Here is a 21,894-nt window from a genome sequence, read left to right as displayed (position 1 = left end):
TATTGCCAAAACAAAAAACACACCAGTCAGGTTTTTAAAGTATACAATGTTGTAGAATATGTGAACAAAGCCATGTGAAAAGCTTTAGAATGAAAATGGTAAGATTTCTGGCTCAGTCTGAGAAATACTCTGAGGACACAGCCTTTAAAGATGTGCATTTTAAAATGCATGAAACTTTCCCTGTCGATTGCTTACATAAAGACTCTTTTTGTACTGAAAGTTTTGATACCAGTTTTAAATATTCAAGTTATGCCAACTTCTGGTTAATGTAGGAGAAATGTACGAAGTAAAAGCCCTGAGGAGCATTGCCAGCTTCCATGATGTTAAGTCACAGATTTATCAGAAAGAAGGAAACAAAAATCTGTTTTATTTGAAATAAGCAAGTACAACCAGAAACAAATGTCAACTTTGTTGGTTCCTCACACCCATTTCTTGGCAGACGTCAGGTTGTCGCTGGACGTTGCGTGGTCTCTGGTCACGTTGTTGCTGGACGTCATGTTGTTGCTGGACGTCATGTTGCTGGACGTCATGTTGCTGGACGTCAGGTTGGTGGCTGGGTTGTCGCTGGACATCAGGTTGTCACTGCACGTCACATTGTCACTGCACGTCAGGTTGGTGGCTGGGTCGTCGCTGGACATGACGTCCGTCAGGTTGTCACTGCACGTCACATTGTCACTGCACGTCAGGTTGGCGGCTGGGTTGTCACTGGACATCAGGTTGTCACTGCAAGTTGCATTGTCAGTGCATGTCAGGTTGGTGGCTGGGTTGTCGCTGGACATCAGGTTGTCACTGCACGTCGCGTTGTCACTGCACGTCAGGTTGGTGGCTGGGTCGTCGCTGGACATGACGTTGTCCGTCAGGTTGTCACTGCACGTCACATTGTCACTGCACGTCAGGTTGGCGGCTGGGTTGTCGCTGGACATCAGGTTGTCACTGCACGTCGCGTTGTCACTGCACGTCAGGTTGGTGGCTGGGTTGTCGCTGGACATCAGGTTGTCACTGCACGTCGCGTTGTCACTGCACGTCAGGTTGGTGGCTGGGTTGTCACTGGACATCAGGTTGTCTGTCAGGTTGTCACTGCACGTCGCATTGTCACTGCACGTCAGGTTGGTGGCTGGGTCGTCGCTGGACATGACGTTGTCCGTCAGGTTGTCACTGCACGTCGCATTGTCACTGCACGTCAGGTTGGTGGCTGGGTTGTCGCTGGACATCAGGTTGTCACTGCACGTCGCGTTGTCACTGCACGTCAGGTTGGTGGCTGGGTTGTCACTGGACATCAGGTTGTCTGTCAGGTTGTCACTGCACGTCGCATTGTCACTGCACGTCAGGTTGGTGGCTGGGTCGTCGCTGGACATGACGTTGTCCGTCAGGTTGTCACTGCACGTCGCATTGTCACTGCACGTCAGGTTGGTGGCTGGGTTGTCACTGGACATCAGGTTGTCACTGCACGTCGCATTGTCACTGCACGTCAGGTTGGTGGCTGGGTTGTCGCTGGACATCAGGTTGTCACTGCACGTCGCGTTGTCACTGCACGTCAGGTTGGTGGCTGGGTTGTCACTGGACATCAGGTTGTCTGTCAGGTTGTCACTGCACGTCGCATTGTCACTGCACGTCAGGTTGGTGGCTGGGTCGTCGCTGGACATGACGTTGTCCGTCAGGTTGTCACTGCACGTCACATTGTCACTGCACGTCAGGTTGGCGGCTGGGTTGTCACTGGACATCAGGTTGTCACTGCAAGTTGCATTGTCCGTGCATGTCAGGTTGGTGGCTGGGTTGTCGCTGGACATCAGGTTGTCAGTCGCATTGTCCCTGCACGTTGCATTGTCACTGCACGTCAGGTTGGCGGCTGGGTTGTCACTGCACGTCAGGTTGGCGGCTGGGTTGTCACTGCACGTCAGGTTGGTGTGTGGATAGAGAGGTTTCTCCGTTTTGAGCTTTTTAGGTTCGTTCAGGTATCTAAATGATGCCTCAGCTTCCACTTCATTAGTTTCCAGTTGTACTGAAAGAAAAAAAAAAAATTGCTGTTAGGATTTAAAACTTTATATTTTTAATAAAGTTTAAATTTAAAACTATATAACATAATTATCTAGCTTGTAGTTAATACGCCAATTCCATAGCCTGGGTAAACCCTGACGAACTTCCGGTAAATTTGAGATTTGCTCTGCAAGTCAGTCTGGCGAAGAGCCCATTCAAACCCATTTCCAATGTTCACAAAATTGAGGCACCAATCACAACTGCTGAGGCGGGCTTTACACCAATCACAACCGTTGAGGTGGGCTTTACGTGACGACGATAATGCAGCGACGGCGAGCAGCTTTGTTTAACAACATTCAACATGACGGCTACCGAAGCCGTGCTTCACGTGCTCAGCGAACTGCAGGTCAGTCTGACATATGCTGATTTCATGCTGGTCAACTCTGCAATTAACTGACACCATAAGTTATACGAGTTACAATTCTCAAAGATGCACGCACACTTTTCTCTAAACTTTTCCACCGTGTGTGGCGCATACCCGCTCGCGGTGTGAAGCGCGTCTCCGCGCTATTCTCCCACGTCGGGAATTAAAGGAACACGCCGACTTATTGGGAATTTAGCTTATTCACCGTAACCCCAGAGTTAGACAAGTCCATACATATCCTTCTCATCTCCGTGAGTGCTGTAATGCTGTCTGACGGCTCCAGCGGCATCAGGCCAGCAGAGGAGATGCAGGTGAATGGTTCCAGCAATCCTACTGCTCTGAATAAGTGACAAAATAACACCAACATGTTGCTATTTACATGTTGTGATTTATAGAGTCACAGCGTGTACAAAAAACACAACATGAGACACAGCCGTCTAACTGTAAACAAACTGGGAACTATATTCTCAGGTGGAAGAATATAGTACTTGGGCGGAGGGATATGCTCGCAGCAAGCCTGTCTGAGAATATAGTTCCCGGTTTGTTTACTGTTGGAAGATGGCTGTGTCTCATGTTAGTGGTTTTTGTACACGCTGTGACTCTACAAATCACATGTAAATAGGAACATGTTGGTGTTATTTTGTCACAATTTGGAGCAGTAGGCTAGTTGGAACCAGTTACCTGCAGGATCTGTGCTGGGCTAAGCTAATGCTGGAACCGTCAGACAGCGTTACCGCACGCACGGAGATGAGAATGGTATGCATCGACTCGTCTTACTCTGGGGTTACGGTCAATAAGCTAAAGTCCCAATAAGTCGGCGTGTTCCTTTAACCTGCAACATGTCAGCTGTTTGGGAATTCTTCAGCATGTGTGCAGAAGATAACAAGTTTGCAATATGCAACACCTGCAAGGAGAAAGTAGGGTTTGGAGGGATGACACCAAAATCACATTTTTTTTTAGTGGATGTGAAAAGAGTCACCCGGATCTTTGCTCTGATTGGTTGAAGGACTATCCAATGCGCCCAGAGGCATTGGAGTGTTGTCCGTTGGTGACGCCCCTCTGGAAATGAATGGTCAATGAACCTTTCCCAGACCCACTCAGTTACAGCTGAGAAGGGTCTGGTGTCAACCAGGCTACCAATTCCACCCAACATGCCTTCATGCTAACTTTACATGGTTACTGAAATTGAACCGAAGTACAGTTGTCACTGCTTTTCTATACCCTTAGAAGTGTGTGTGAATAAAACATTAGGTGTTTACATTTTACCAATTTCAGGTAGTTAGCTAGATTGGTAGCTATGGGGCAGAGTTTTCAGTTTAGCATATATTTGACAAAAGAATAACTTCAGCTGATGTTTAAAGCGCTTAAAGAGGTGATAGAATGCAAAACCGATTTTACCCTGTCATAGTTGACTAACCAGAGTTCGGTGGGTAAATAGGACATACATAGAAGCTCAAAGTCCCATTGACACCCCTTTACTATGAAAATCTCATATTTTGAAACTGCCCCTGAAAACAGGCAAATCTCAACAAAGCTAGTTGCTTACGTAAGCATCTCAAAATCCAGAACCTTAAGATAACAGTCACACCCCAACATTTACATAGGCTACACAACTGACCTGAGATCAGGTAGTCTTCCGAATCTAGGTCGCGCAGATCTCTGCTATTCCATTACAAAATTCGCTTCTGAAACTTTATGCGAGAAATCAACTATGTAAGGCTCAAATATGGGCCGTTTTACGAAAATGGATGCTAATTGCAAATTTTGTCCGACTGTGTGTCGGAGTTCAGCCCCAGTGCTGCCTGTGTTGCTGCCTCACCACCCAGCCTGCCTTCCTTCACAGACCCCGGCCCGCTCTGAGCAGGATTGAGCTCCGTTACGACTGGCAGCCCTCAGCACTCCATACCCGCGCAAAGTCACCGGTTTTTGGCTAATGGACTACTAAACGCTGGTGCTCTTGACAGAGCTCCAGGGCCTGCAGCTCCCCTCTTCCTAATGCCAGGTGTGTGTGAGTGAGAGCGCGGTCAGAGAGCTTGTTATGCCAGCAATCTCTTACCACAGGTTCCAGTTAATTTTATGTGTGTAATTATAATGTGTTGAGTTATTTAAACAAACGATCGGTGAAATACACGCCTCTTGTCCGCGAGTCTCATTGATAGAGCCTGCGGCTGGATGGAGCTATAGCTAGAGGAGGCTAGCTATAGCTAGCATCTTAGAATTCCTCTGGAATTCTAAAACATTCATTAACTTGAAATCAGACACCGTTGATAGCTTTATAAAAGACATTTAGTTAGATGTTGTATAACTGGCTTGATTAAATTCAAACTGTAAATATACTCGGAATTACGCCGAAAATGAAGCTAACTATCTGTGATTTGTAGCTACACACAGCTAGGATTGAAGGGACAGTCGCAGCTAACGAAACACCTAGCTAAACTTCACAAATATTAATTAACTATAAATCGGACACCGTTGTTAGCTTTATAAGACATTTAGGTATATGTTGTATAGCTAAGTGGCGTGGCATTGGTGTAACATGTGGTAAGAGATTGCCGGTGTAACAAGCTCGCTGACCGCGCTCTCACACAACGGGACATTTAGCTAGCAGGAAGAGGGGAGTTACAGGCACTGGAGCTCTGTCAGGGCTGCCAGCCGTAACGAAGCTCACAGCAGGCCGGGGTCTGTGAAGGAAGGCTGGCCGGGCGGCGAGGCAGCAGCACCGCCGCTGAAGTCCGACACAGTCTTACCATATTTGCAATTAGCCATAGATTTTCGTAAAACGGCCCATATTTGAGCTTTATATAGTTAATTTCTCACAAAAAAGTCTCAGAAGTGAATTTGGCACACACCACACACACCACACACCTTCTTTAGCAGATTGGGTCAACATGGACTCCATTGACTGGAGAAGTGCAAAGGCCTTCTTCATGGAGATATCATTGGGAGACAGATCTGTAGTACAAAAACAATTTAAGTTAGTGTCAGAAAGTGTAGCCGGAAAGATTCTGTCACTAATGTTCTTACCTCTAATCATTCTCCTCTCCAGCCCATTATCATGTCTTTCGTTTGTGCCACCAACTGGCAAACACGAGCCTAAGGACAATGCAGTTGCTGTTAATCAAAGGTTTCTGCTGTTTGAAGCACATATCAAACACGTTATAGCTAAATGACATTTCAGGAATTTAAATCTTTAAATTTGCTATAGCCTACTCCACTACAAATTTCCTAAATACAAGCTTCAAACATAATTAATATAACAACCTTTGGTAAGCCAAACAGTCAGCACACAACTAACAAAGACCCAAACAGCTCCCATTGCTTCAATCACCACGAGAAAATGTTTCTTGTGCCACAGGCCAGTTTAAAACCCCATCATGCAGGTAGCACAGCTGTTGCTGATCATCTCTAATTGGCTCTCTCTTCAGAGAGTCAGTGCTAGTTGAGATTCAGCCATTCCTGTGACAAATGTTTTGTACAAGAAGGAAAGGTCTGGCCAAACCATTTTATTCTGATTTACAGTACTTCATATATTGTAATTTTACTTTTCTACATATATTAAACAGCTATAGTTACTTTTATTTTAAATAAAAAAAGACTTGTTTCTACCAATTTGTCCTGCTGGTGGCACTAAAAGAAATGTCAGAGGGTCACTTAAGTCATTAGAATGTATCCTCTGTGGGCCTTGGACATGTAGGAAGGTTTCCAATGTCGAACTACAAAAGCACATATAGTGCCTCTAATTTGTTATTTCAGTAATAGAAAAAAAATGTCAGAAATGTCTTTTCTGCATTTGGATCTGTACCCGCATGGCAATAGTGAAACAGTCTTGAGAATATTTGCCAGAGAGATGCCCCATCTCACAATTTTAAAAGGTGGATTCTGGATCCTGGGCTTTTATTTATCTCACTTCTGAGGCTTAGAATGGGCTAAATAGCCAGTTTTAGAGTCAAAAACATTCTTTGTTTAGTGTGAAGAATGAGACACATTTATCAAGGGAGCCAAGTGTAGAAGTCACATTAACTAGTTTTGAAGTGATCACATGTAGGCTCTGCAGGAATAGCCAGAGATGTGTCTGTTACACTGTTCATACTTTTTATTACGTTTACAAGTGGAAGTAAAAATGAAGGAAGTTTACTTTTATCTATTACTTAAAACCGTAGTACTTTCTAAGACCTGTAAACAGACTTTGATCTGTAAAATTTATTCATATATATAAAGTATGTAAGTTTACCTTAAGTCCAAAATTTCACTTTTGGCATTTTTACAAATATAACCACTAGTTATTAATGTGAGCTTGCTGTGAGCCTATCAAGGTAGGGTGCAGAGGCTTTGCAGGCCATTTACTGCAGAGTCTACATACATCAGACATCAGACATCCCTGGGGCTGCGAAGAAAAAGCACTAAAATCCACCATAGAGGCTGCTGAGAGGGCCTCGAGATGGCTACAGATCAGGAGGCCATGGGCCAGTGCTGCTGGGACACAAATCAGGGTCAGATCAACCCTGGCTGGGTTGTCCAAGGGTGTTTAATAATAACTTTTATGAATAGCACTTTTCAAAACCAAGTTACAAAGTGCGGTACAGTAAAAACAAATAAAAACGAGATCCATAATTAAAACATACTTAATTAAAATACTTAAGACTCAACAATAAATAATACAATATTAGCAATAATAAAGGTTGTCGCTGGACGTCAGGTTGGCGGCCCCGTCACTGGATGTCAGGTTGGCGGCCCCGTCACTGGATGTCAGGTTGGCGGCCCCATTACTGGATGTCAGGTTGGCGGCCCCATTACTGGATGTCAGGTTGGCGGCGCCGTCACTGGATGTCAGGTTGGCGGCCCCGTCACTGGATGTCAGGTTGGCGGCCCCGTCACTGGATGTCAGGTTGGCGGCCCGTCACTGGATGTCAGGTTGCCGCTGGACATCAGGTTGATGCCCCGTCGCTGGCATAACATATATGTGCCACTTTCCATATTGCTCACAGTAACTGCTAGGAGTTATTATCTATGTTTTTCTGATGGTTTAAATCAAGCCTGAAAAGTTTAAAGCTTTATTTCTCGAACTCAGGGAACCCTTGCACAAATTACAAAAATGATACAGTAGGTGGGCCACTCCCTCTCAGCTCCTCCCCTGACATGTGAAAGGGCTGTTTAGACTGGCATCACTGCAAAAAGTGTCAGCCAAGAAAGCCAGAAAGAGGGGAAGAGTTGTTTCTGCAGAGGTTTTGTTTGCGAGAGAAGTTAGCCATTGTATTAACCCAGATCTGGTTGCTAGGAGCATGACTGTGTATGTCAGCGTTCAAAATGACCAGTGTGGTATGTATGAGAGGAAGAGGCTGTTTTCTCCTCCAATTCATTCAGTCTTGAATCCCAGATCTGTGTCACAGGTTCACCATGGCTACTGACCTGAGTCTTTGTGAGTCTAGTTATGAGGGTGTAGTGCAGCGACAGGGATTGAGAATAACCTTTAACATCTGATGTGTGGTCTGCTGGAGACAAGAGGAAAGGCCTTTCCAGAGAAATAAACAATACCTCTTACACTGACACTGGCCCTATCTGGAACTCCTACTACTTCCTTCAAGAACGCAACACAAAGAAGTCGATCACACCATAAAAAAAAGTTACAGGAAAAGGCTAGATTCGAAAAGATGATTACCTAGTAGGAAACAATGTGAAACAAATTAATGTATGTGAACCCTGACCTAAACCAATGTCTAGAGATCCCTGATCCAGAATTAAAAAGGTGAGTTTTGTTGGATGTAAAAGGCAATAGTTTGTTAAGTGATTAAAAGACCAATGGTGTAAAGTGTGTAAATGAGTTTCTGCTAATTTGATTAAATGCAACTTTATTAAGGAATATGTACCACGTGAGCACAGTATAAACTAAGAAGAAGTAATAAGATGAAGTAATTATAAGGAGTTAAAACTCGATTTGGTACAGACATTATAACCTGTGTTTTGTGAATTTTCTAGAACATTTTGTATCATCCACAGGTTTATACGGTATAATCAATGCACTGAATTAATTTATTAACAGGTATGATACCACTGGTGAGTGATGGAGATCTCTGTATCATCTGCATAACTATGAGTATCGGCTCTAAGAAGCCAAAATATGACAAAACTCCATAATATGTTCGTAGTATACTCATTCTGTGGATAAATGAATACGTTTCACAATAGCAGTTATCAATGCCAGAGGAAACTGCAAATGATTCACCAACTCAACTGTTGAGACAAATGGGAGTAAGAAGAAATAATGCTGGTTTTGGGCTTATGCTATACTGTATATATCATACATATCACACCAACTGAATTTTTACAGTTTGGGAATTACTTTAGGGGTTCAGTATTTTTCTCAGGGCCACTTTTGGCATTTTTCCATTACATGGTACCTGCTCGACTCGCCTCGACTCGCTGTGCGTCCGTTTTCCATTGCAGATTTAAGTATCGCCTCAGCGTGGCTGGTCGTCATAGCGATTGCCGTGGGCGTGGCTTAGTAGCTTGCTTTTCCCATTGACATATCCCCGACGCATTTCCTGGTTCTCCGTCTCTGTAAACAACATGATATCAAAGAGATAGTTAACGTTTACTGCTCCAGATTTCCCACTGTGGTCACATATATATGACTCTAGAGTCGCTACTCGCTTTGTTTCTCTCACATATATATGACTCTAGAGTCGCTACTCGCTGCGGAGATAATCGCCGTCACTCGCCTCAGCTCGCTTGGAACCTCGACTGAGCAGGTACTAAAAAAAGTACCTGTTAGCAGGTACCAGGTACTTTTTTTCGTAATGGAAAACAAAAAAAGGCGAGTAGAGTCGAGGCGAGGCGAGTAGGTACCATGTAATGGAAAACCGCCATTTGACAGGACTCATGGTGGCTGGTCAAAATCAGTGTTCCTGGAATTTGAGTTGGTGGGCAATAAAAAGGGTAATGTAAAAGATTTGGAGTTGACAGTTAGGAAATATGTTGTACAAAGTATCTAACTTTCATGATCCTATCTTGTATCAAAAGTTAGTCTTGCTTGTTTTAACCATGACAACAATCTTTACCTAACCTTAACCATGTAGTTTTAGTTGCCTAAATTAACCAAACCTTAGAGGTTGTTAGGACCAATGGAATGTTTTATGTACCTGGCTGTCATTCTTGGTTTCGAGAAGCTCTTACTGTAATCATCTAACTCCTCTTGTCCAATCCCTGATTAGAAAACGCTCAGGGGATTAGACAACATTCATTCATGGGTTGGTTAATAAGCCATTGATTACATTTGGACTCTTAATGTTGAGATGATATTTAAACGTGTGGACCTTCAGTTGTGGGATGGTCTCCACAATTTAGTCCACTGTAGCTGTGAAGGCCTCTTTCTAAAAGGCTGTAGAAACCCAATTAAAACTGGGGCTGCACGTTATGTAGAAAATATGCCATATGCAATAATGTTGAATATCGCGATAACGAAATTACTTGCGATAAATAAACAGATATTAAAGTGTACTCAGGTTTGCATTTCTGCTGCTTTCATTATTCTGCTAAAATACAACAAATTGCTTGTTGAATTTAAAACATTTGATTTGAATATAAAAGGCACCACTAAAAAGAATGAGTTACATTATAAAGTGCAGTTTTCCACTGATGTTTTCTTTTAACTAACACAAAAAATCTGTGAGAAGCTATCGCGATATGTCGCAGCCTCTCGCAATATGAATATTACCCCATTTGATATTACAATGGCGATAAAAAAAACGATATATTGTGCGGCGCTATTAAAAACAGTAAGCACTAGGATTGAGTGTCAGGGTCAATTTGCCATGCTGGTCCCTTTGCTCAGGAATGCAAAATCTCAAACTGGAACCTCACATCTTCTACTTAGGTGGTAGAGCGGGCGTCTACCAATCGCAAGGTCGGTGATTCAATCCCTGGCCCCTGCAGTCTACATGTCGAAATGTGCCTTTGTGGCAAGACGCTGAACCATGAGTTGCTGCGCTATTGTTCTGTGAATGTGCATGAATGTTTATCTGAATGCCTGTAGTGTTTTAAGTACTCGTTAAGACTAGAAAACGCTATATACGGTAATAGCAGTCCATTTACAGAGCAAAGAAAGTGGCTTTACTTTCAGAACAGGGAGAAAATATATATGGCAATCATAATGTTCACATCAAATAGCTGACAAATGCTAACAAACAAAATGTTCCCGGTAGTATGAGCACTCAATTGTGTAAACACACGAGTCCCAAAATCGTTTCCCATAGCCTGCAGGCAGTGTTCTGCTCTGTGTGCCACTCCCTAGAGCTGGGAGGAGGCCATGGAAGGGGGGGCCTCCTTTCCCAGTCTCAAGCCCACACAGGTGAACTCCTGTCGAGGAGGAATGCAGCAGGGAGGGGGCCTTGACACACAGAGGTGTGGAGCTTTTAACTTCTAAAAGGGGGTGGGGGGAGATAGAGGTACAGGAAGGGAGTTAACCCTCTCCGTCACAGCCACTCACCTGGATAGGGATTGGAGAGAGAGAGTGTGTGTGTGTGTGTGTGTGTGTGTGTGTGTGTGTGTGTGTGTGTGTGTGTGAGAGAGAGAGTGTATGTGGGTGTGTGTGTGTGTGTGTGTGTGTGAGAGAGAGTGTGTGTGTGTGTGTGTGTGTGTGTGTGTGTGTGCAGAAGCTAGTAAAGGAGGGATCAAGTCACAGCACACAGTTATATTCACTTGGTTGCTCTGAGTCTCACTGTCTCTCATATCTCTCCCATACACACTTCAAAAATCCTGCACAGACGCGGAGACACACACACACACACACACACACACACGTCAGCTGAGTTTAAGGACAAATAAGTCAATATTTGACCAAATCGGACTGTACGGGAGGGAAGAAACAAAAGACAGAAAAGAAAAACTGGAAGTCTGTCCTTCTCTTTTTGGAACTTTGAACTTGGACACAAGGATTTAGAGAAGACGTTTTTTTTTCTGTTTGTTTTATAGGTGGATACAAACTTTTCCCAAACTCTTGGGTCAAACAAAGCAAAAAGGAATTAGTTTTTTTCTTATTTATTGTTGGACTTTTGGACTTGGACTGGGCAAGAGCGCAATAAGAGGTTTGTTGATCAGTAATCTCTTTGTATCCAGTCATACCTTTCTTAATCCATTATTTTCAGTGCCCTTCACCTTAAATATCTTCTTCTCAGCTTTGCAAAATTGACTGATTATTCTGCTGGTTCACATTTTGAGCAAGGTGAATGTTGTCTATGTAATATAAAGCATGCATTATGTAACTTTAAATCTCACCACGTGGTTTTAGAATTGCAATACTAAAGACTTATTTAGGTCAGTGCTTACTTTCTCTTGAATCTTTTTTTTATTAATTCTGCATGGTTGCCAACATCAAAGCACTGACTACAATGCAACACAGGTGAAAGGCACTTAGTTTGCTTTGTGTTATTTGTGTTTTTTTAGGTGGAATGTAGTGATAGCTTCAAAGGCTGGGTTTTTCAAGTTGTGTGTAGTTGTGATTTAGCTTACTGTCAAAGGAAGGTCCCCGAGCATGACCCCTAAACCTGTCCACCCTTTATGGATGATATCAAGGCGGAGTCAGCTCCACACCCAGTGGTGGTATGTTCGCCTGGCAGGCATGTTGGTGTCTGTATGACAACAACTACAGCTTTGAATTCAGGAAAAATGTCCCCTCTTTTGGTGCCACGGAGTCATTCAGACCAAAGAAAAAGCAGCATGAATGACTCACTTCTATTTTCTGTCTCTTGGAAACTGTAATTTGTGTCTCCCAGTTCATTGTGAGTGTCATAAACGCCTGCGTGCCTATGAGAAAGAGGTAGAAAAAATACAAAGTACTTTTTCTCTACTCAGCTCATATTCTGTGACTGATGGTCAAGTTTGTAAGATAGCAGCTGGTCTATTCTGTTTTTTGTTTTTTTCCTGACCCATCTCGGTCAGTGATTTATGTGACAACACATTCCATGAACTCACACACGCATGCACACCTGTAGTCAGCTCCAGTTCACGGCGAGGTGCTAAGGTGCCTTTCCCATGTGTTTTCAGACTGTGTTTTTTAACTTGGACAGGCCTTTCTCTCGCCTCAAGGAGAAATTCCGTCTTGGAGTTGTAAATCTTCAGAACACAAATCATCATTTTCTTGTGCACTGGGGTGGCACACACAGTTATCTACCCACTGAGACAATTACTGAGACATTTCATGCCACATAGTGCCCTTTTGTTCACTCTCCACCTCCTATCTTTAGTGAAGATCATTTCTGCAGCTTCCTGTCTATCAGATTGTTCTCTATCTGAGATTCCAGTATAAAATTATGAAGTGGTTTTATTGTGGATAGTCTACACAGCATGCTGCCACCCTGTATTGGTCCCTTCCTGTCGTCATTTTTCACATTTTATCATGCCTCAACAGGCACTTTATGGTTAGTATATATGACATTAGCTATATGCCAATAGCAGATGGTACACCAATTTAACTTTTTTATTCCAGGTTTTAAGATATCTGTCTTTGAGATTTCTGCTTTCATCCCAATATAATAGAGGTGATTTGATTTCCGTGTGTCGTGCTTTCCACAATCAGAGACACCATTACTGCATAATCAACGGACCTTAATGTCAACAGTTTTCAAAGTGACTATTTTCTGTCAACAGCGTTTTCAGCGGACAACTACATTTCCATTTACCTGAACTGTATTGGGGTGTAGGCTAAAATCTCAGAGATAAATATCTCAAAACGTGAGCACCAAAACTACTCCACATGGCTAGATTTGGCTAGAGGTGAGCGAGAAGTACATAATTATGTTATGTGTAATTTGGGTGAACAGGCCCTTAAAATTGTATGTAGGTCACTATATATGCCTATACTCAGGTGTAAAAAGAATGTTTATATCATTTTTAGAATAGGATTCAATTATTGAAGAGGAAAAATGTTAAAAAAGGCTGCTTTTAGTGTTATTTTCTGAAAGTACAACGTACAACTTTCTGTTTTAAACCACTCGCAGTAAGCAGCTCTTTTCACAAACTGAGGTCAAGGTAATATAAGGGGAGTGTTCACTTTCTCCAGGGAAAGTACAGGTGGTTCAAGTTACACATTAGTCTGTAGAGATATCACTGGAGGAGAAAAGTCTTTCTCTCTGCCTTTTTGCTCCCTCTCTGCAACAGGGAATTACAGCCATACTGTACATGTGCATGAATGTATTTGTTTATGTTTCTGTTGCAGGAAGGAGATGGGGAGATGGATGTTACATCTCTCAGTGGGGCTTGGGCTTCTAGCCGTCCTGTTAACCTGCTGTTATGCTGAAGGTGAGGAAGCCCAGGCTCATATTTCATAATTTTATTTCACTACAAGTTACTTATTGACATGCTATTTTGTATGCAAGTATTTTGTATGCAATAGAATAGTTGGCCATGAATCACAACGTGTTTTTAGTTTTAGAGACTTCTCATCAATGTTAGGAGGGTAATTTACAGTAAGTGGATCAACAATTATTTGTCTAAGTCATTTATCCTGACAATCTCTGTTTCAAGCCTCTATTTTGATAGATTTCCTGATTTTCATAACTATATAATTAAAAATGCAATATTTGTTTTTTTTAAAGATATACTGTAGTTTCTGTCTCCCTCATGAGGAATTTTAAGTAATGACAACAAAACTGCCATTATTGCCAAGATGCCACAATCTTCTGAACATAGTCATACTGTGAAATACAGGGAGAGTTGTGTGGAGCTGATAGTCTTAATAACTCATTTAGCAATGGCTTGAATGTAAGGGACGTTCATAAATATCCAAACGTTACACACTAAAGCTTTAACTGTGGATCGGATAAAATCGAGCTACTGTATGTAAGACTTCCCCTTGGCCCTGGTGAGATTGTTAATCAACTTTTTCATTATTTTTGTCATTATATAGAATAAATGATTAATTCATGAATCAAAAATATAATATAATATTATATAATATAATACATAATCATTAAAAATTATAGTAATAGTTAGATGCAGTCCTAAACTTAGTAAAGTTAACTCACTCTTTTAGACTGATGTGTGTATGGCGTACTGTATAATACTACTGATGGCTACAGTATGTACAGTATATGATATTTCTTTGTATTTGTAAAGATTTATTCTACGAAGATCAGTGCCTTTTTATTTTTTCATTTGATGTACCTTTTTGTTTACTACTGTGTCACTGTTAGGAAGCTGTTGCTTTCAGCATTGGTTTCTTTTGGAACACTATCAGGAGAAAATAAGATGCTGTGCCAAAGTCTGTTTAGTGTTACCGCAGGTATTCTAGCTATGCTTCATGGGTTTGATTCTCACTTTGTTGCCTCTCTGTGCCCCCCTCAGAGAACTACTGCTTCGCTTCCAGGGCCAAGACCTGTTCAGAATGCCTGCAGTCGGGGAAAGACTGTGCATACTGCCCTAATGAGGTGAGAGCACAAAACAGCAGGAGTATAACAGAACTGGATTCAAATCAGTCAATCCTGAGATAAATCATTAGGGCTTTTAGCACACCACAGGGCTGTAGTAGGCTTACTCGAGTCCGGTCCACTTTTTTAAAGTCTTGCACTTCTCAGCTATTGAGAACAAGTCCAAGTGGTTCCTGGCTGCTGATTTGGGATCAGTTGTACTGAACATTGCCTGATTCTACCAACATGGTGCGTTAAAACAATCCTTCCGCCTCTTCCTCTCTGCCATTGCGGCAATTTTCCTGTAGACACTGAGCTCCTCCACAAACATACACACACAAAAATACACACATAGAGCGAAGTCAGCAGACAGCAAGATCAGAGAGGCTGCGGTGGAGACACATTTATCAATACACCTGTATAACAAATATTATCATGTAGAAAGCATATTTAAATCTTGCTATCTCATCCACTGCCGTTAGGTTTTACACGAGCAAAGCACGCTAGCTCAGCTAATAGCAAAATGTGACAAGAAACCTGTAAAGGTCCTCAAACCTAAATTCTTTGCATTGATTAGAAGATATATCCATCTTGTATATAGATAGATTATTTATGTTCAGCCTAACTCCTTATCACTATATTAGCATTGGAAAGACACTATTGCTTATTATGGTTTTGAAAAGGACTCAATTTACCCTGGACTCGGTCTTGACTTGGTCTCAACTGCCATGGACCTTGTCTTGGACTTGACTTGGACTCGATTAAGTTGGTCTTGACTACAGCCCTGGCATACCATGTACTTGATTAGTATTAGTATAGTCTTGGATGGTAGCTATCTTGCCCTGTAGTGCCCATTGTGCCCCATCTGCTGACGTCCAAAAATTCTAAATGATTTGCTTAATACATTTTTTTAACTTCTAAAATGTTCATAAACAATAAATCAATTAGCAAGACCACTGAATTCCAATTTATAATTTGACAATTTAACTCAAGGTCAACATAGTAGCTTCTTTGGGAGCTTTCAGCTGCATGTTGTGGTCTTCATCAGTGGGTGGAATTTGCTCACTTGTCATGGCGATGGCTCAGTTTTCATAACATAACCTAGGTATGAAACTACAGGCACATAATAATAGTTGTTTGACAAAAAAAATTAAACTCAAGCTTTCATCCGCATCTCCTGGTCTTTTTTTCTAGCATTTTCAAGGTGCACAATAATTCATCTTCAGGATCAATTCATAATTTGAATAAAACACAAATATTGTTATATGAAGACTCAGCAAGTTAATGTTTAGAAAGCAATACTCACTAATCAATTGTCCTGTTTGCCCAGACCTTTAATGGCCCTCGCTGTGACCTGTACAAGAATATAATTGACTATGGCTGCAGTGCTGCAACTGTAATCACAGCTCAAAGCAGTATGACAATAAATAAGGTAAGTCTTCATCACTCTCATTGCTCTTAAAATCATTCCACCATTATTTATTCTTAAATATATGTATGTATGTTTTAGATCAAGTGTGAAATAATTTTCCTCTGTTGTTCCCGTTGTGCTTCCTTTCCATTGCTTCTCTCGCTGCTCAGGCGCAAACAATCAACGTTAAACTTCAGCAGTCTCAAGTGTCTCCACAGCAGATGAGCATGAGCTTTCTGCCAGGAGAGGAGAAGCTGGTGGATGTTCAAGTGTTTGCTCCAACTAAAGGCCCTCTTGACCTCTATATTCTTATGGACTTCTCCAACTCCATGGCTGACGATTTGGACAACTTGAAGCGCATGGGCACAGAGCTGGGTGAGCATCTTTGTGTTGATAACGTATTTTGTTGACTGTCGAGTGAGTTGTTGCGATGATACTGATGGTGAATGTATATCATGTAGCTTCATTGGTTAAGCAGCTGTCAGATGACTACACCATCGGGTTTGGAAAGTTTGTGGACAAAGTGATCGAGCCCCAGACGGACATGAGACCCAGCAAGTAAGCGAGAAAGTGTGACATGAACACATTGAAGAAAGTTAAGCACATAAATACAGTAGTTTAATGCAAATGCAAATGCCATTTCCGATTTCTCTCTTCTATTTTGTCCATCCTCCTTCCACCTTCTCAGACTTCAGCAGCCGTGGGCCAACAGCGACCCTCCGTTCTCTTTCAAAAACGTCATCAAGCTGACCAGCGACGTGGAGTCCTTCAACAGGGACCTCCAGAAAGAGAGAATATCTGGCAACCTGGATGCTCCTGAAGGAGGTTTTGATGCTATATTGCAGGCTGCAGTTTGTGGGGTTAGTAAGCTCTGCGTACATTTGGGTGGCAAAAATAGACTTGTGACCAGACACTTGTGAGTTAAAATCCCAGGCCCAAAAATATCAACCATACCTCTCTTAAAAAACAAAGGTTAAAACTTGCCTTTTAATTTTCTGTTGAGGTCAGACCATTTAACTTTTAAAAGGAAAGATAAACCAATTTTCCTATTACATATGAAATGTTGAATTCATAATGTTGAATTTGTAAGCAATACAATGCACCTTTGCTTAATTCAATACTTTTAATTGTTTTGCTGCTACAGCCCTTCTTGTAAAAAAATACTCACAGCGCTCTGGAGATAGGTCTGGCAATACGAAACTATAAGATACCAGACATATATCCACAGCGCTGTGTCAGCCCTTGAGTATTTTATGTATTTTTTTATTCTTTATCCTTTATTTAACCAGAACGGTCCAGTTGACATACACTATCTCTTCTGCCAGGGAGTCCTGGCCAATATGGGCAGCAAAAGTATGATCTGGCTACACTGGCTTATCATTCTGGGATAGGGAAAAAATGCTGGGGTTATGTATTTCTTTAAACCAATTACAGCTGTCTTGGGTGGTCTTGCAGCAATGGTGCTTTATCCCAGCAATGTACATTCGCTGAGCTAGACTGGTTATCTTATGGTGGCTAATGTTAGCTAATGTAAACTAACTTAGGTATTCATTTTTGCGTAACTGACATTAGTGAGTCAGTTCCCTGACTTTAAAAATCTTCTCTACTTGTGCTACTGTTACTATGTTTACAGATAAATATTTCAGTGGTATTGATCAAAAGTAGAAGAAGTTATTTATTTATTTATTTTTTTCACTCATTGTTTTGGTTTTCTGGCCTGAAACTTTACTGTGGTTCAGTCTCACCTCTCTCATAGTGTCTTTTTCAGCAGATAGCTGTTTTCATTAAAAAACCTACTGCACAATACCTGTCCAGCACCAAATGCCAGACAAAATTAGTGAGTACCTGGTGAACATAGTGGAGCATCTAGCTACTAAAAGACCAAGTATTTCCCATGGCCCATCAGTGGCCCCACGGCCTTCTGTATGTATTTCCCATCTTTGGTCTTCTTCCTCCCCTGCTGCGGAGTATTCGGATAGAGAAAGTGTGTTTAGTTCTGATAGCCCCGAACTGGCCTCACATGGTCTGGTTCTTGGACATCCCACAATTGATGAGAATTGCATAATCGTACCGTTGGAGGGGTTTAAATTGGGTTAGGGTTACATGTCTGTCCTGCAGGATCAATTGGACATGGGTAAGGCTTTCTCAACCCTTAAAGGTATGGTGGCTGTCATCAAAGCAGCTTGTGTGAGGAAATGCAGTCTTTCATGAGGACTGTAGTCTCCTCATTGCACGATTTCTGAAGGGCACTCAGAGACTCAGGGCTTCTGTTAGAACCCCTGCGGTTCCAGTAATGAAGGGAAATTCAATATGCCAATAAAAATAATTGTTACTTTTGTCCACAATGGCTTTTGCTCAGCAAAAGTTGCATCTTTTAAATATCTTTTACCTACAGATCCTTATTCTCTACTAACCACTGTTTCTTCTCCCTTTTTTATTGGTATTCTTACTCTAGGATAAGATCGGCTGGCGTAACCACAGCACCCATCTTCTGGTTTTCTCCACCGAGTCAGCCTTCCACTATGAGTCTGATGGTGTTAACGTGCTGTCAGGTATCCTGCAGCGTAACGACGAGCTCTGCCACCTGAACAAAGACGGCAATTACACACATGATATAAACCAGGATTACCCTTCAATACCCACACTGGTTCGTCTGCTGGGCAAACACAATATCATCCCAATCTTTGCTGTCACGGCCCACTCCTACACGTACTATGAGGTTAGAGGGCTTTAATTATTCAGCTTTCTTTGAAGTTAGGTTCCTGAAATATGGTGTCAGAATTTAGGTCATGGATTTATTTTTTGTATTGTGTGCTTCTCTGTGTAGAAACTAAAAGATTACTTCCCCATTGCTGAAATTGGTCTGCTGCAAGAAGACTCTTCCAATATCCTGCAACTCATGAACGTGGCCTTCGAGGTAAAACATCACCTCTTCTAACAATTATCGGCTAGGAGAGTAGTTAGACTCTGTAGACAATTGAGTCAAATGGGATGTTCTACTATGTCCTTACAGAATATCCGTTCTAAGATGAGCATCCGTGCAGAAGACAGACCCAAGGCATTCGTGACACAGTTCTTGTCCACCAATGGAAGCGTCGCACAGTACGGGGCCTTTGATTTCAAACCTGGAGCAATAGTAAGAAGAAAAACAAGATGGAAACAACGGATTTAACATACAAACACACATGGATTTAGAAGATAGTATGGGTTTTTGAAGCTGCATGTCATTCCCCCTATTTCTCACCTTTCACATCTTCAGCTGTCCTGTATAATAAAGGCCTGAAATGCCCAAAAAATTATCTTAAAAAATTTAGTTATTAACCAGAATTAGAGGCTATCTCCCTTAACGTGTCAAATGGAAATCTACTAAAAACAAGAAGCAAGTGCCTCAATTACCTTTTGTAATAGTAAGCAGATGTGGAATGTATGTTGGATTTAGAGGAAAGTAGAAATTTGAATTACAAAACTTTAATTATTAATTATTATTAGTTTCCACAAATTGATGGCCAATGTAACTAATGATTGACTAAATCATCAAAATTGACTTTTTATGACAGCTTCTACAGGCTCTTTAGTTTTAGTCAAGAAGTCGAATATTGTCCTAACTTGTTGGTTTTCTATTAGTGCTAAGACTCATACAGCGAAATGCTTACTGTGTACACACAAACTCTGATGTGTGTGTGTGTGTGTGTGTGTGTGTTTGTCCTTGTGCTTGTGTGTGTTATCCAGGGCGAGTTCCAGATGCGGCTCAAAGCAGAGCGAATGATCAATGAGCAGCCTGTCTGTCAGATGAATCCAGATGAAAAACAGGGGATAATGAGAGTCAAACCTACAACCTTTAACGCTGCTGTCAATGTTCATGCCTCAATTTTGTGTCCAACCTGCGACTGTGAAAAGGTAGACACACAGATTAAGACTAAAGCGCACACAAAGTCAAGATGAAGTCACTTACTCACACGTCTTTATGGTAGATTCATCCCAGTGTCTTTTTTGCATTTTCTCCAGTCTGTAATCCCTAGAGCACCCAGGTGCTATGGCAACGGAGACCTGGTGTGTGGGAAGTGTCAGTGCTATGGTGGCTGGTGAGACTTTAATATTAATTCTTATAAATATATAAGTTATGGCACCTCTGCCATCTCTAAGGTCTTTGTTTTTCTCTCTCTGTTATGTCCATGTGTCTCCTTCAGGGTAAGTACATTCTGTAACTGCTCAGTAACTAACTCAGCTAAGGATACCAGCCAGTGTGTAGAACCGGGCATGACGGAGCCTTGTTCAGGCCGTGGGGACTGCCTGGAGTGTGGAACCTGTGTATGCTACAACCCGGAACAGTTTGAAGGACCATACTGTCAGTGGGACAAGACGCAGTGTCAAAGATATGGAGGGTTCCTCTGCAATGGTACGATGGTTTGCTGTTGTTGAATTTGTGATTAAGGGTGTATGTATGTGTATGGTGATACCATCTATCAAAATGTGAGCACCCTATATACATTCTGTACTTTTACGTCTCTGCATAACTTCAAGGGCATAGAATTGGTGTAAGAACATGGGTACAGAAAGTAGAGGGGGGCTAAACACACACACTTTACGGCCCTGTCCCACTTTGTTTTTAAAGTGCTCATATTATGCTCGTTTTCAGGTTCATAATTGTATTTAGAGATTATATCAGAATAGGTTTACATTTACATTTGTCTTATTTTTCTTTCTGTATACTATTAGTAATTCATGGTTCGACAACTTGACTACCACCATTTGCACACACACACACACACACACACACACACACACACACACACACACACACACACACACCACTTATGATAAGTATATAATTTAGTTGAATCTTATAGTTGAATCTTATTCTTATTATTTCTTTTCTTATCAGACCGTGGCTCTTGCAGTATGGGTCGCTGTGTGTGTAGTGAGGGCTGGGAGGGAAGTGCCTGTGAGTGTTCCAAGAGCAACCAGACCTGTCTGGACACCAAGGGCGTGAGTAAAGCCACAATTTTTATTTGTAGAGTTATCATGTCACCTTAGATGTCAGTAAGTGCCTGACTGTGTCTTTTTCTGCACCAGGGTATCTGCAATGGGCAAGGTAAATGTGTATGTGGCCGCTGTGAGTGTACGAAGTCTCTGAACTCTGCTATCGAAATGACTTCATCCTGTGAGCCAAATTTCCAGGTGTGTGGATTTTATTATTATGAACCAATGTATGTCAGTTCAAATGTAATTTCTAGTCTAATTTTTGCTTTTTCCACTACATATATACTCATATTATACCCGATAATGTTTGTATATGCTTTAAGCAATTTGTTTTCCAACACATACAACAAACAACAAGAAAGAGATGCATCCATAAACACACTTATTCAAGCTTGCAGATAGAAACAATGAAATTAAAGCCACCAAAAAATAAAATAAAAAATAAAATAAATAAATATAGAAAATAAAGAATTACTACCATTATGACATTGCCTTTATCACAGTTTTTTAGCAAACCTATCTGTACTCAGCTGCAATCTTGCTGTGATCTTTTCCATGATATACATATACATATATGATATACAATTCTTACCCTTTCTCTCCACTGAGCTATGTTTGGGGGTTCTGGCCTCAGTCAAGAAGCTGTAATTACATTTTTTGCTATTTACAGCAGACTTGTCTATAAGTAGACCATGTCGCTCTCCGCC

At 41.7% G+C, this 21,894-nt stretch overlaps 2 protein-coding genes across 5 annotated transcripts in view; one reads left to right on the top strand and one right to left on the bottom strand.

Annotated features, from left to right (window-relative positions):
• The window catches only part of itgb4 (integrin, beta 4), a 41,320-nt gene that overhangs the window by 948 nt on the left and 18,478 nt on the right, over positions 1–21,894 (top strand). For 3 of the 4 annotated variants that reach the window (XM_028567178.1, XM_028567180.1, XM_028567181.1), the window contains 14 exons: positions 13,608–13,690; positions 14,735–14,817; positions 16,127–16,228; positions 16,378–16,582; positions 16,669–16,765; positions 16,896–17,067; positions 18,663–18,926; positions 19,035–19,124; positions 19,221–19,343; positions 19,937–20,104; positions 20,213–20,289; positions 20,395–20,603; positions 21,090–21,193; positions 21,281–21,385. In XM_028567178.1, the coding sequence (XP_028422979.1) occupies positions 13,615–13,690; positions 14,735–14,817; positions 16,127–16,228; positions 16,378–16,582; positions 16,669–16,765; positions 16,896–17,067; positions 18,663–18,926; positions 19,035–19,124; positions 19,221–19,343; positions 19,937–20,104; positions 20,213–20,289; positions 20,395–20,603; positions 21,090–21,193; positions 21,281–21,385 (1,875 nt within the window). In that variant the 5' untranslated portion in view covers positions 13,608–13,614. Of the gene's footprint in view, positions 1–11,113; positions 11,479–13,607; positions 13,691–14,734; positions 14,818–16,126; positions 16,229–16,377; positions 16,583–16,668; positions 16,766–16,895; positions 17,068–18,662; positions 18,927–19,034; positions 19,125–19,220; positions 19,344–19,936; positions 20,105–20,212; positions 20,290–20,394; positions 20,604–21,089; positions 21,194–21,280; positions 21,386–21,894 lie in introns of those variants that run through there. The other variant, XM_028567179.1, reaches the window with a different exon arrangement.
• On the bottom strand, positions 347–5,768 carry LOC114547779 (TRIO and F-actin-binding protein). Its single transcript, XM_028567182.1, has 4 exons — positions 5,660–5,768; positions 5,423–5,491; positions 5,264–5,350; positions 347–1,999 (listed from the first exon to the last, which is right to left on the bottom strand). The coding sequence occupies exons 1-4, from the start codon at positions 5,712–5,714 to the stop codon at positions 420–422; spliced, it is 1,791 nt and encodes a 596-aa protein (XP_028422983.1). The 5' UTR covers positions 5,715–5,768; the 3' UTR covers positions 347–419.

This window comes from Perca flavescens, chromosome 21 (genome assembly GCF_004354835.1).
Source record: "Perca flavescens isolate YP-PL-M2 chromosome 21, PFLA_1.0, whole genome shotgun sequence".
Taxonomy (NCBI): Eukaryota; Metazoa; Chordata; class Actinopteri; order Perciformes; family Percidae; genus Perca; species Perca flavescens.
The sequence above is the reverse complement of the archived record's forward strand: the minus strand, read 5'-3'. Positions and strand labels throughout refer to the sequence as shown.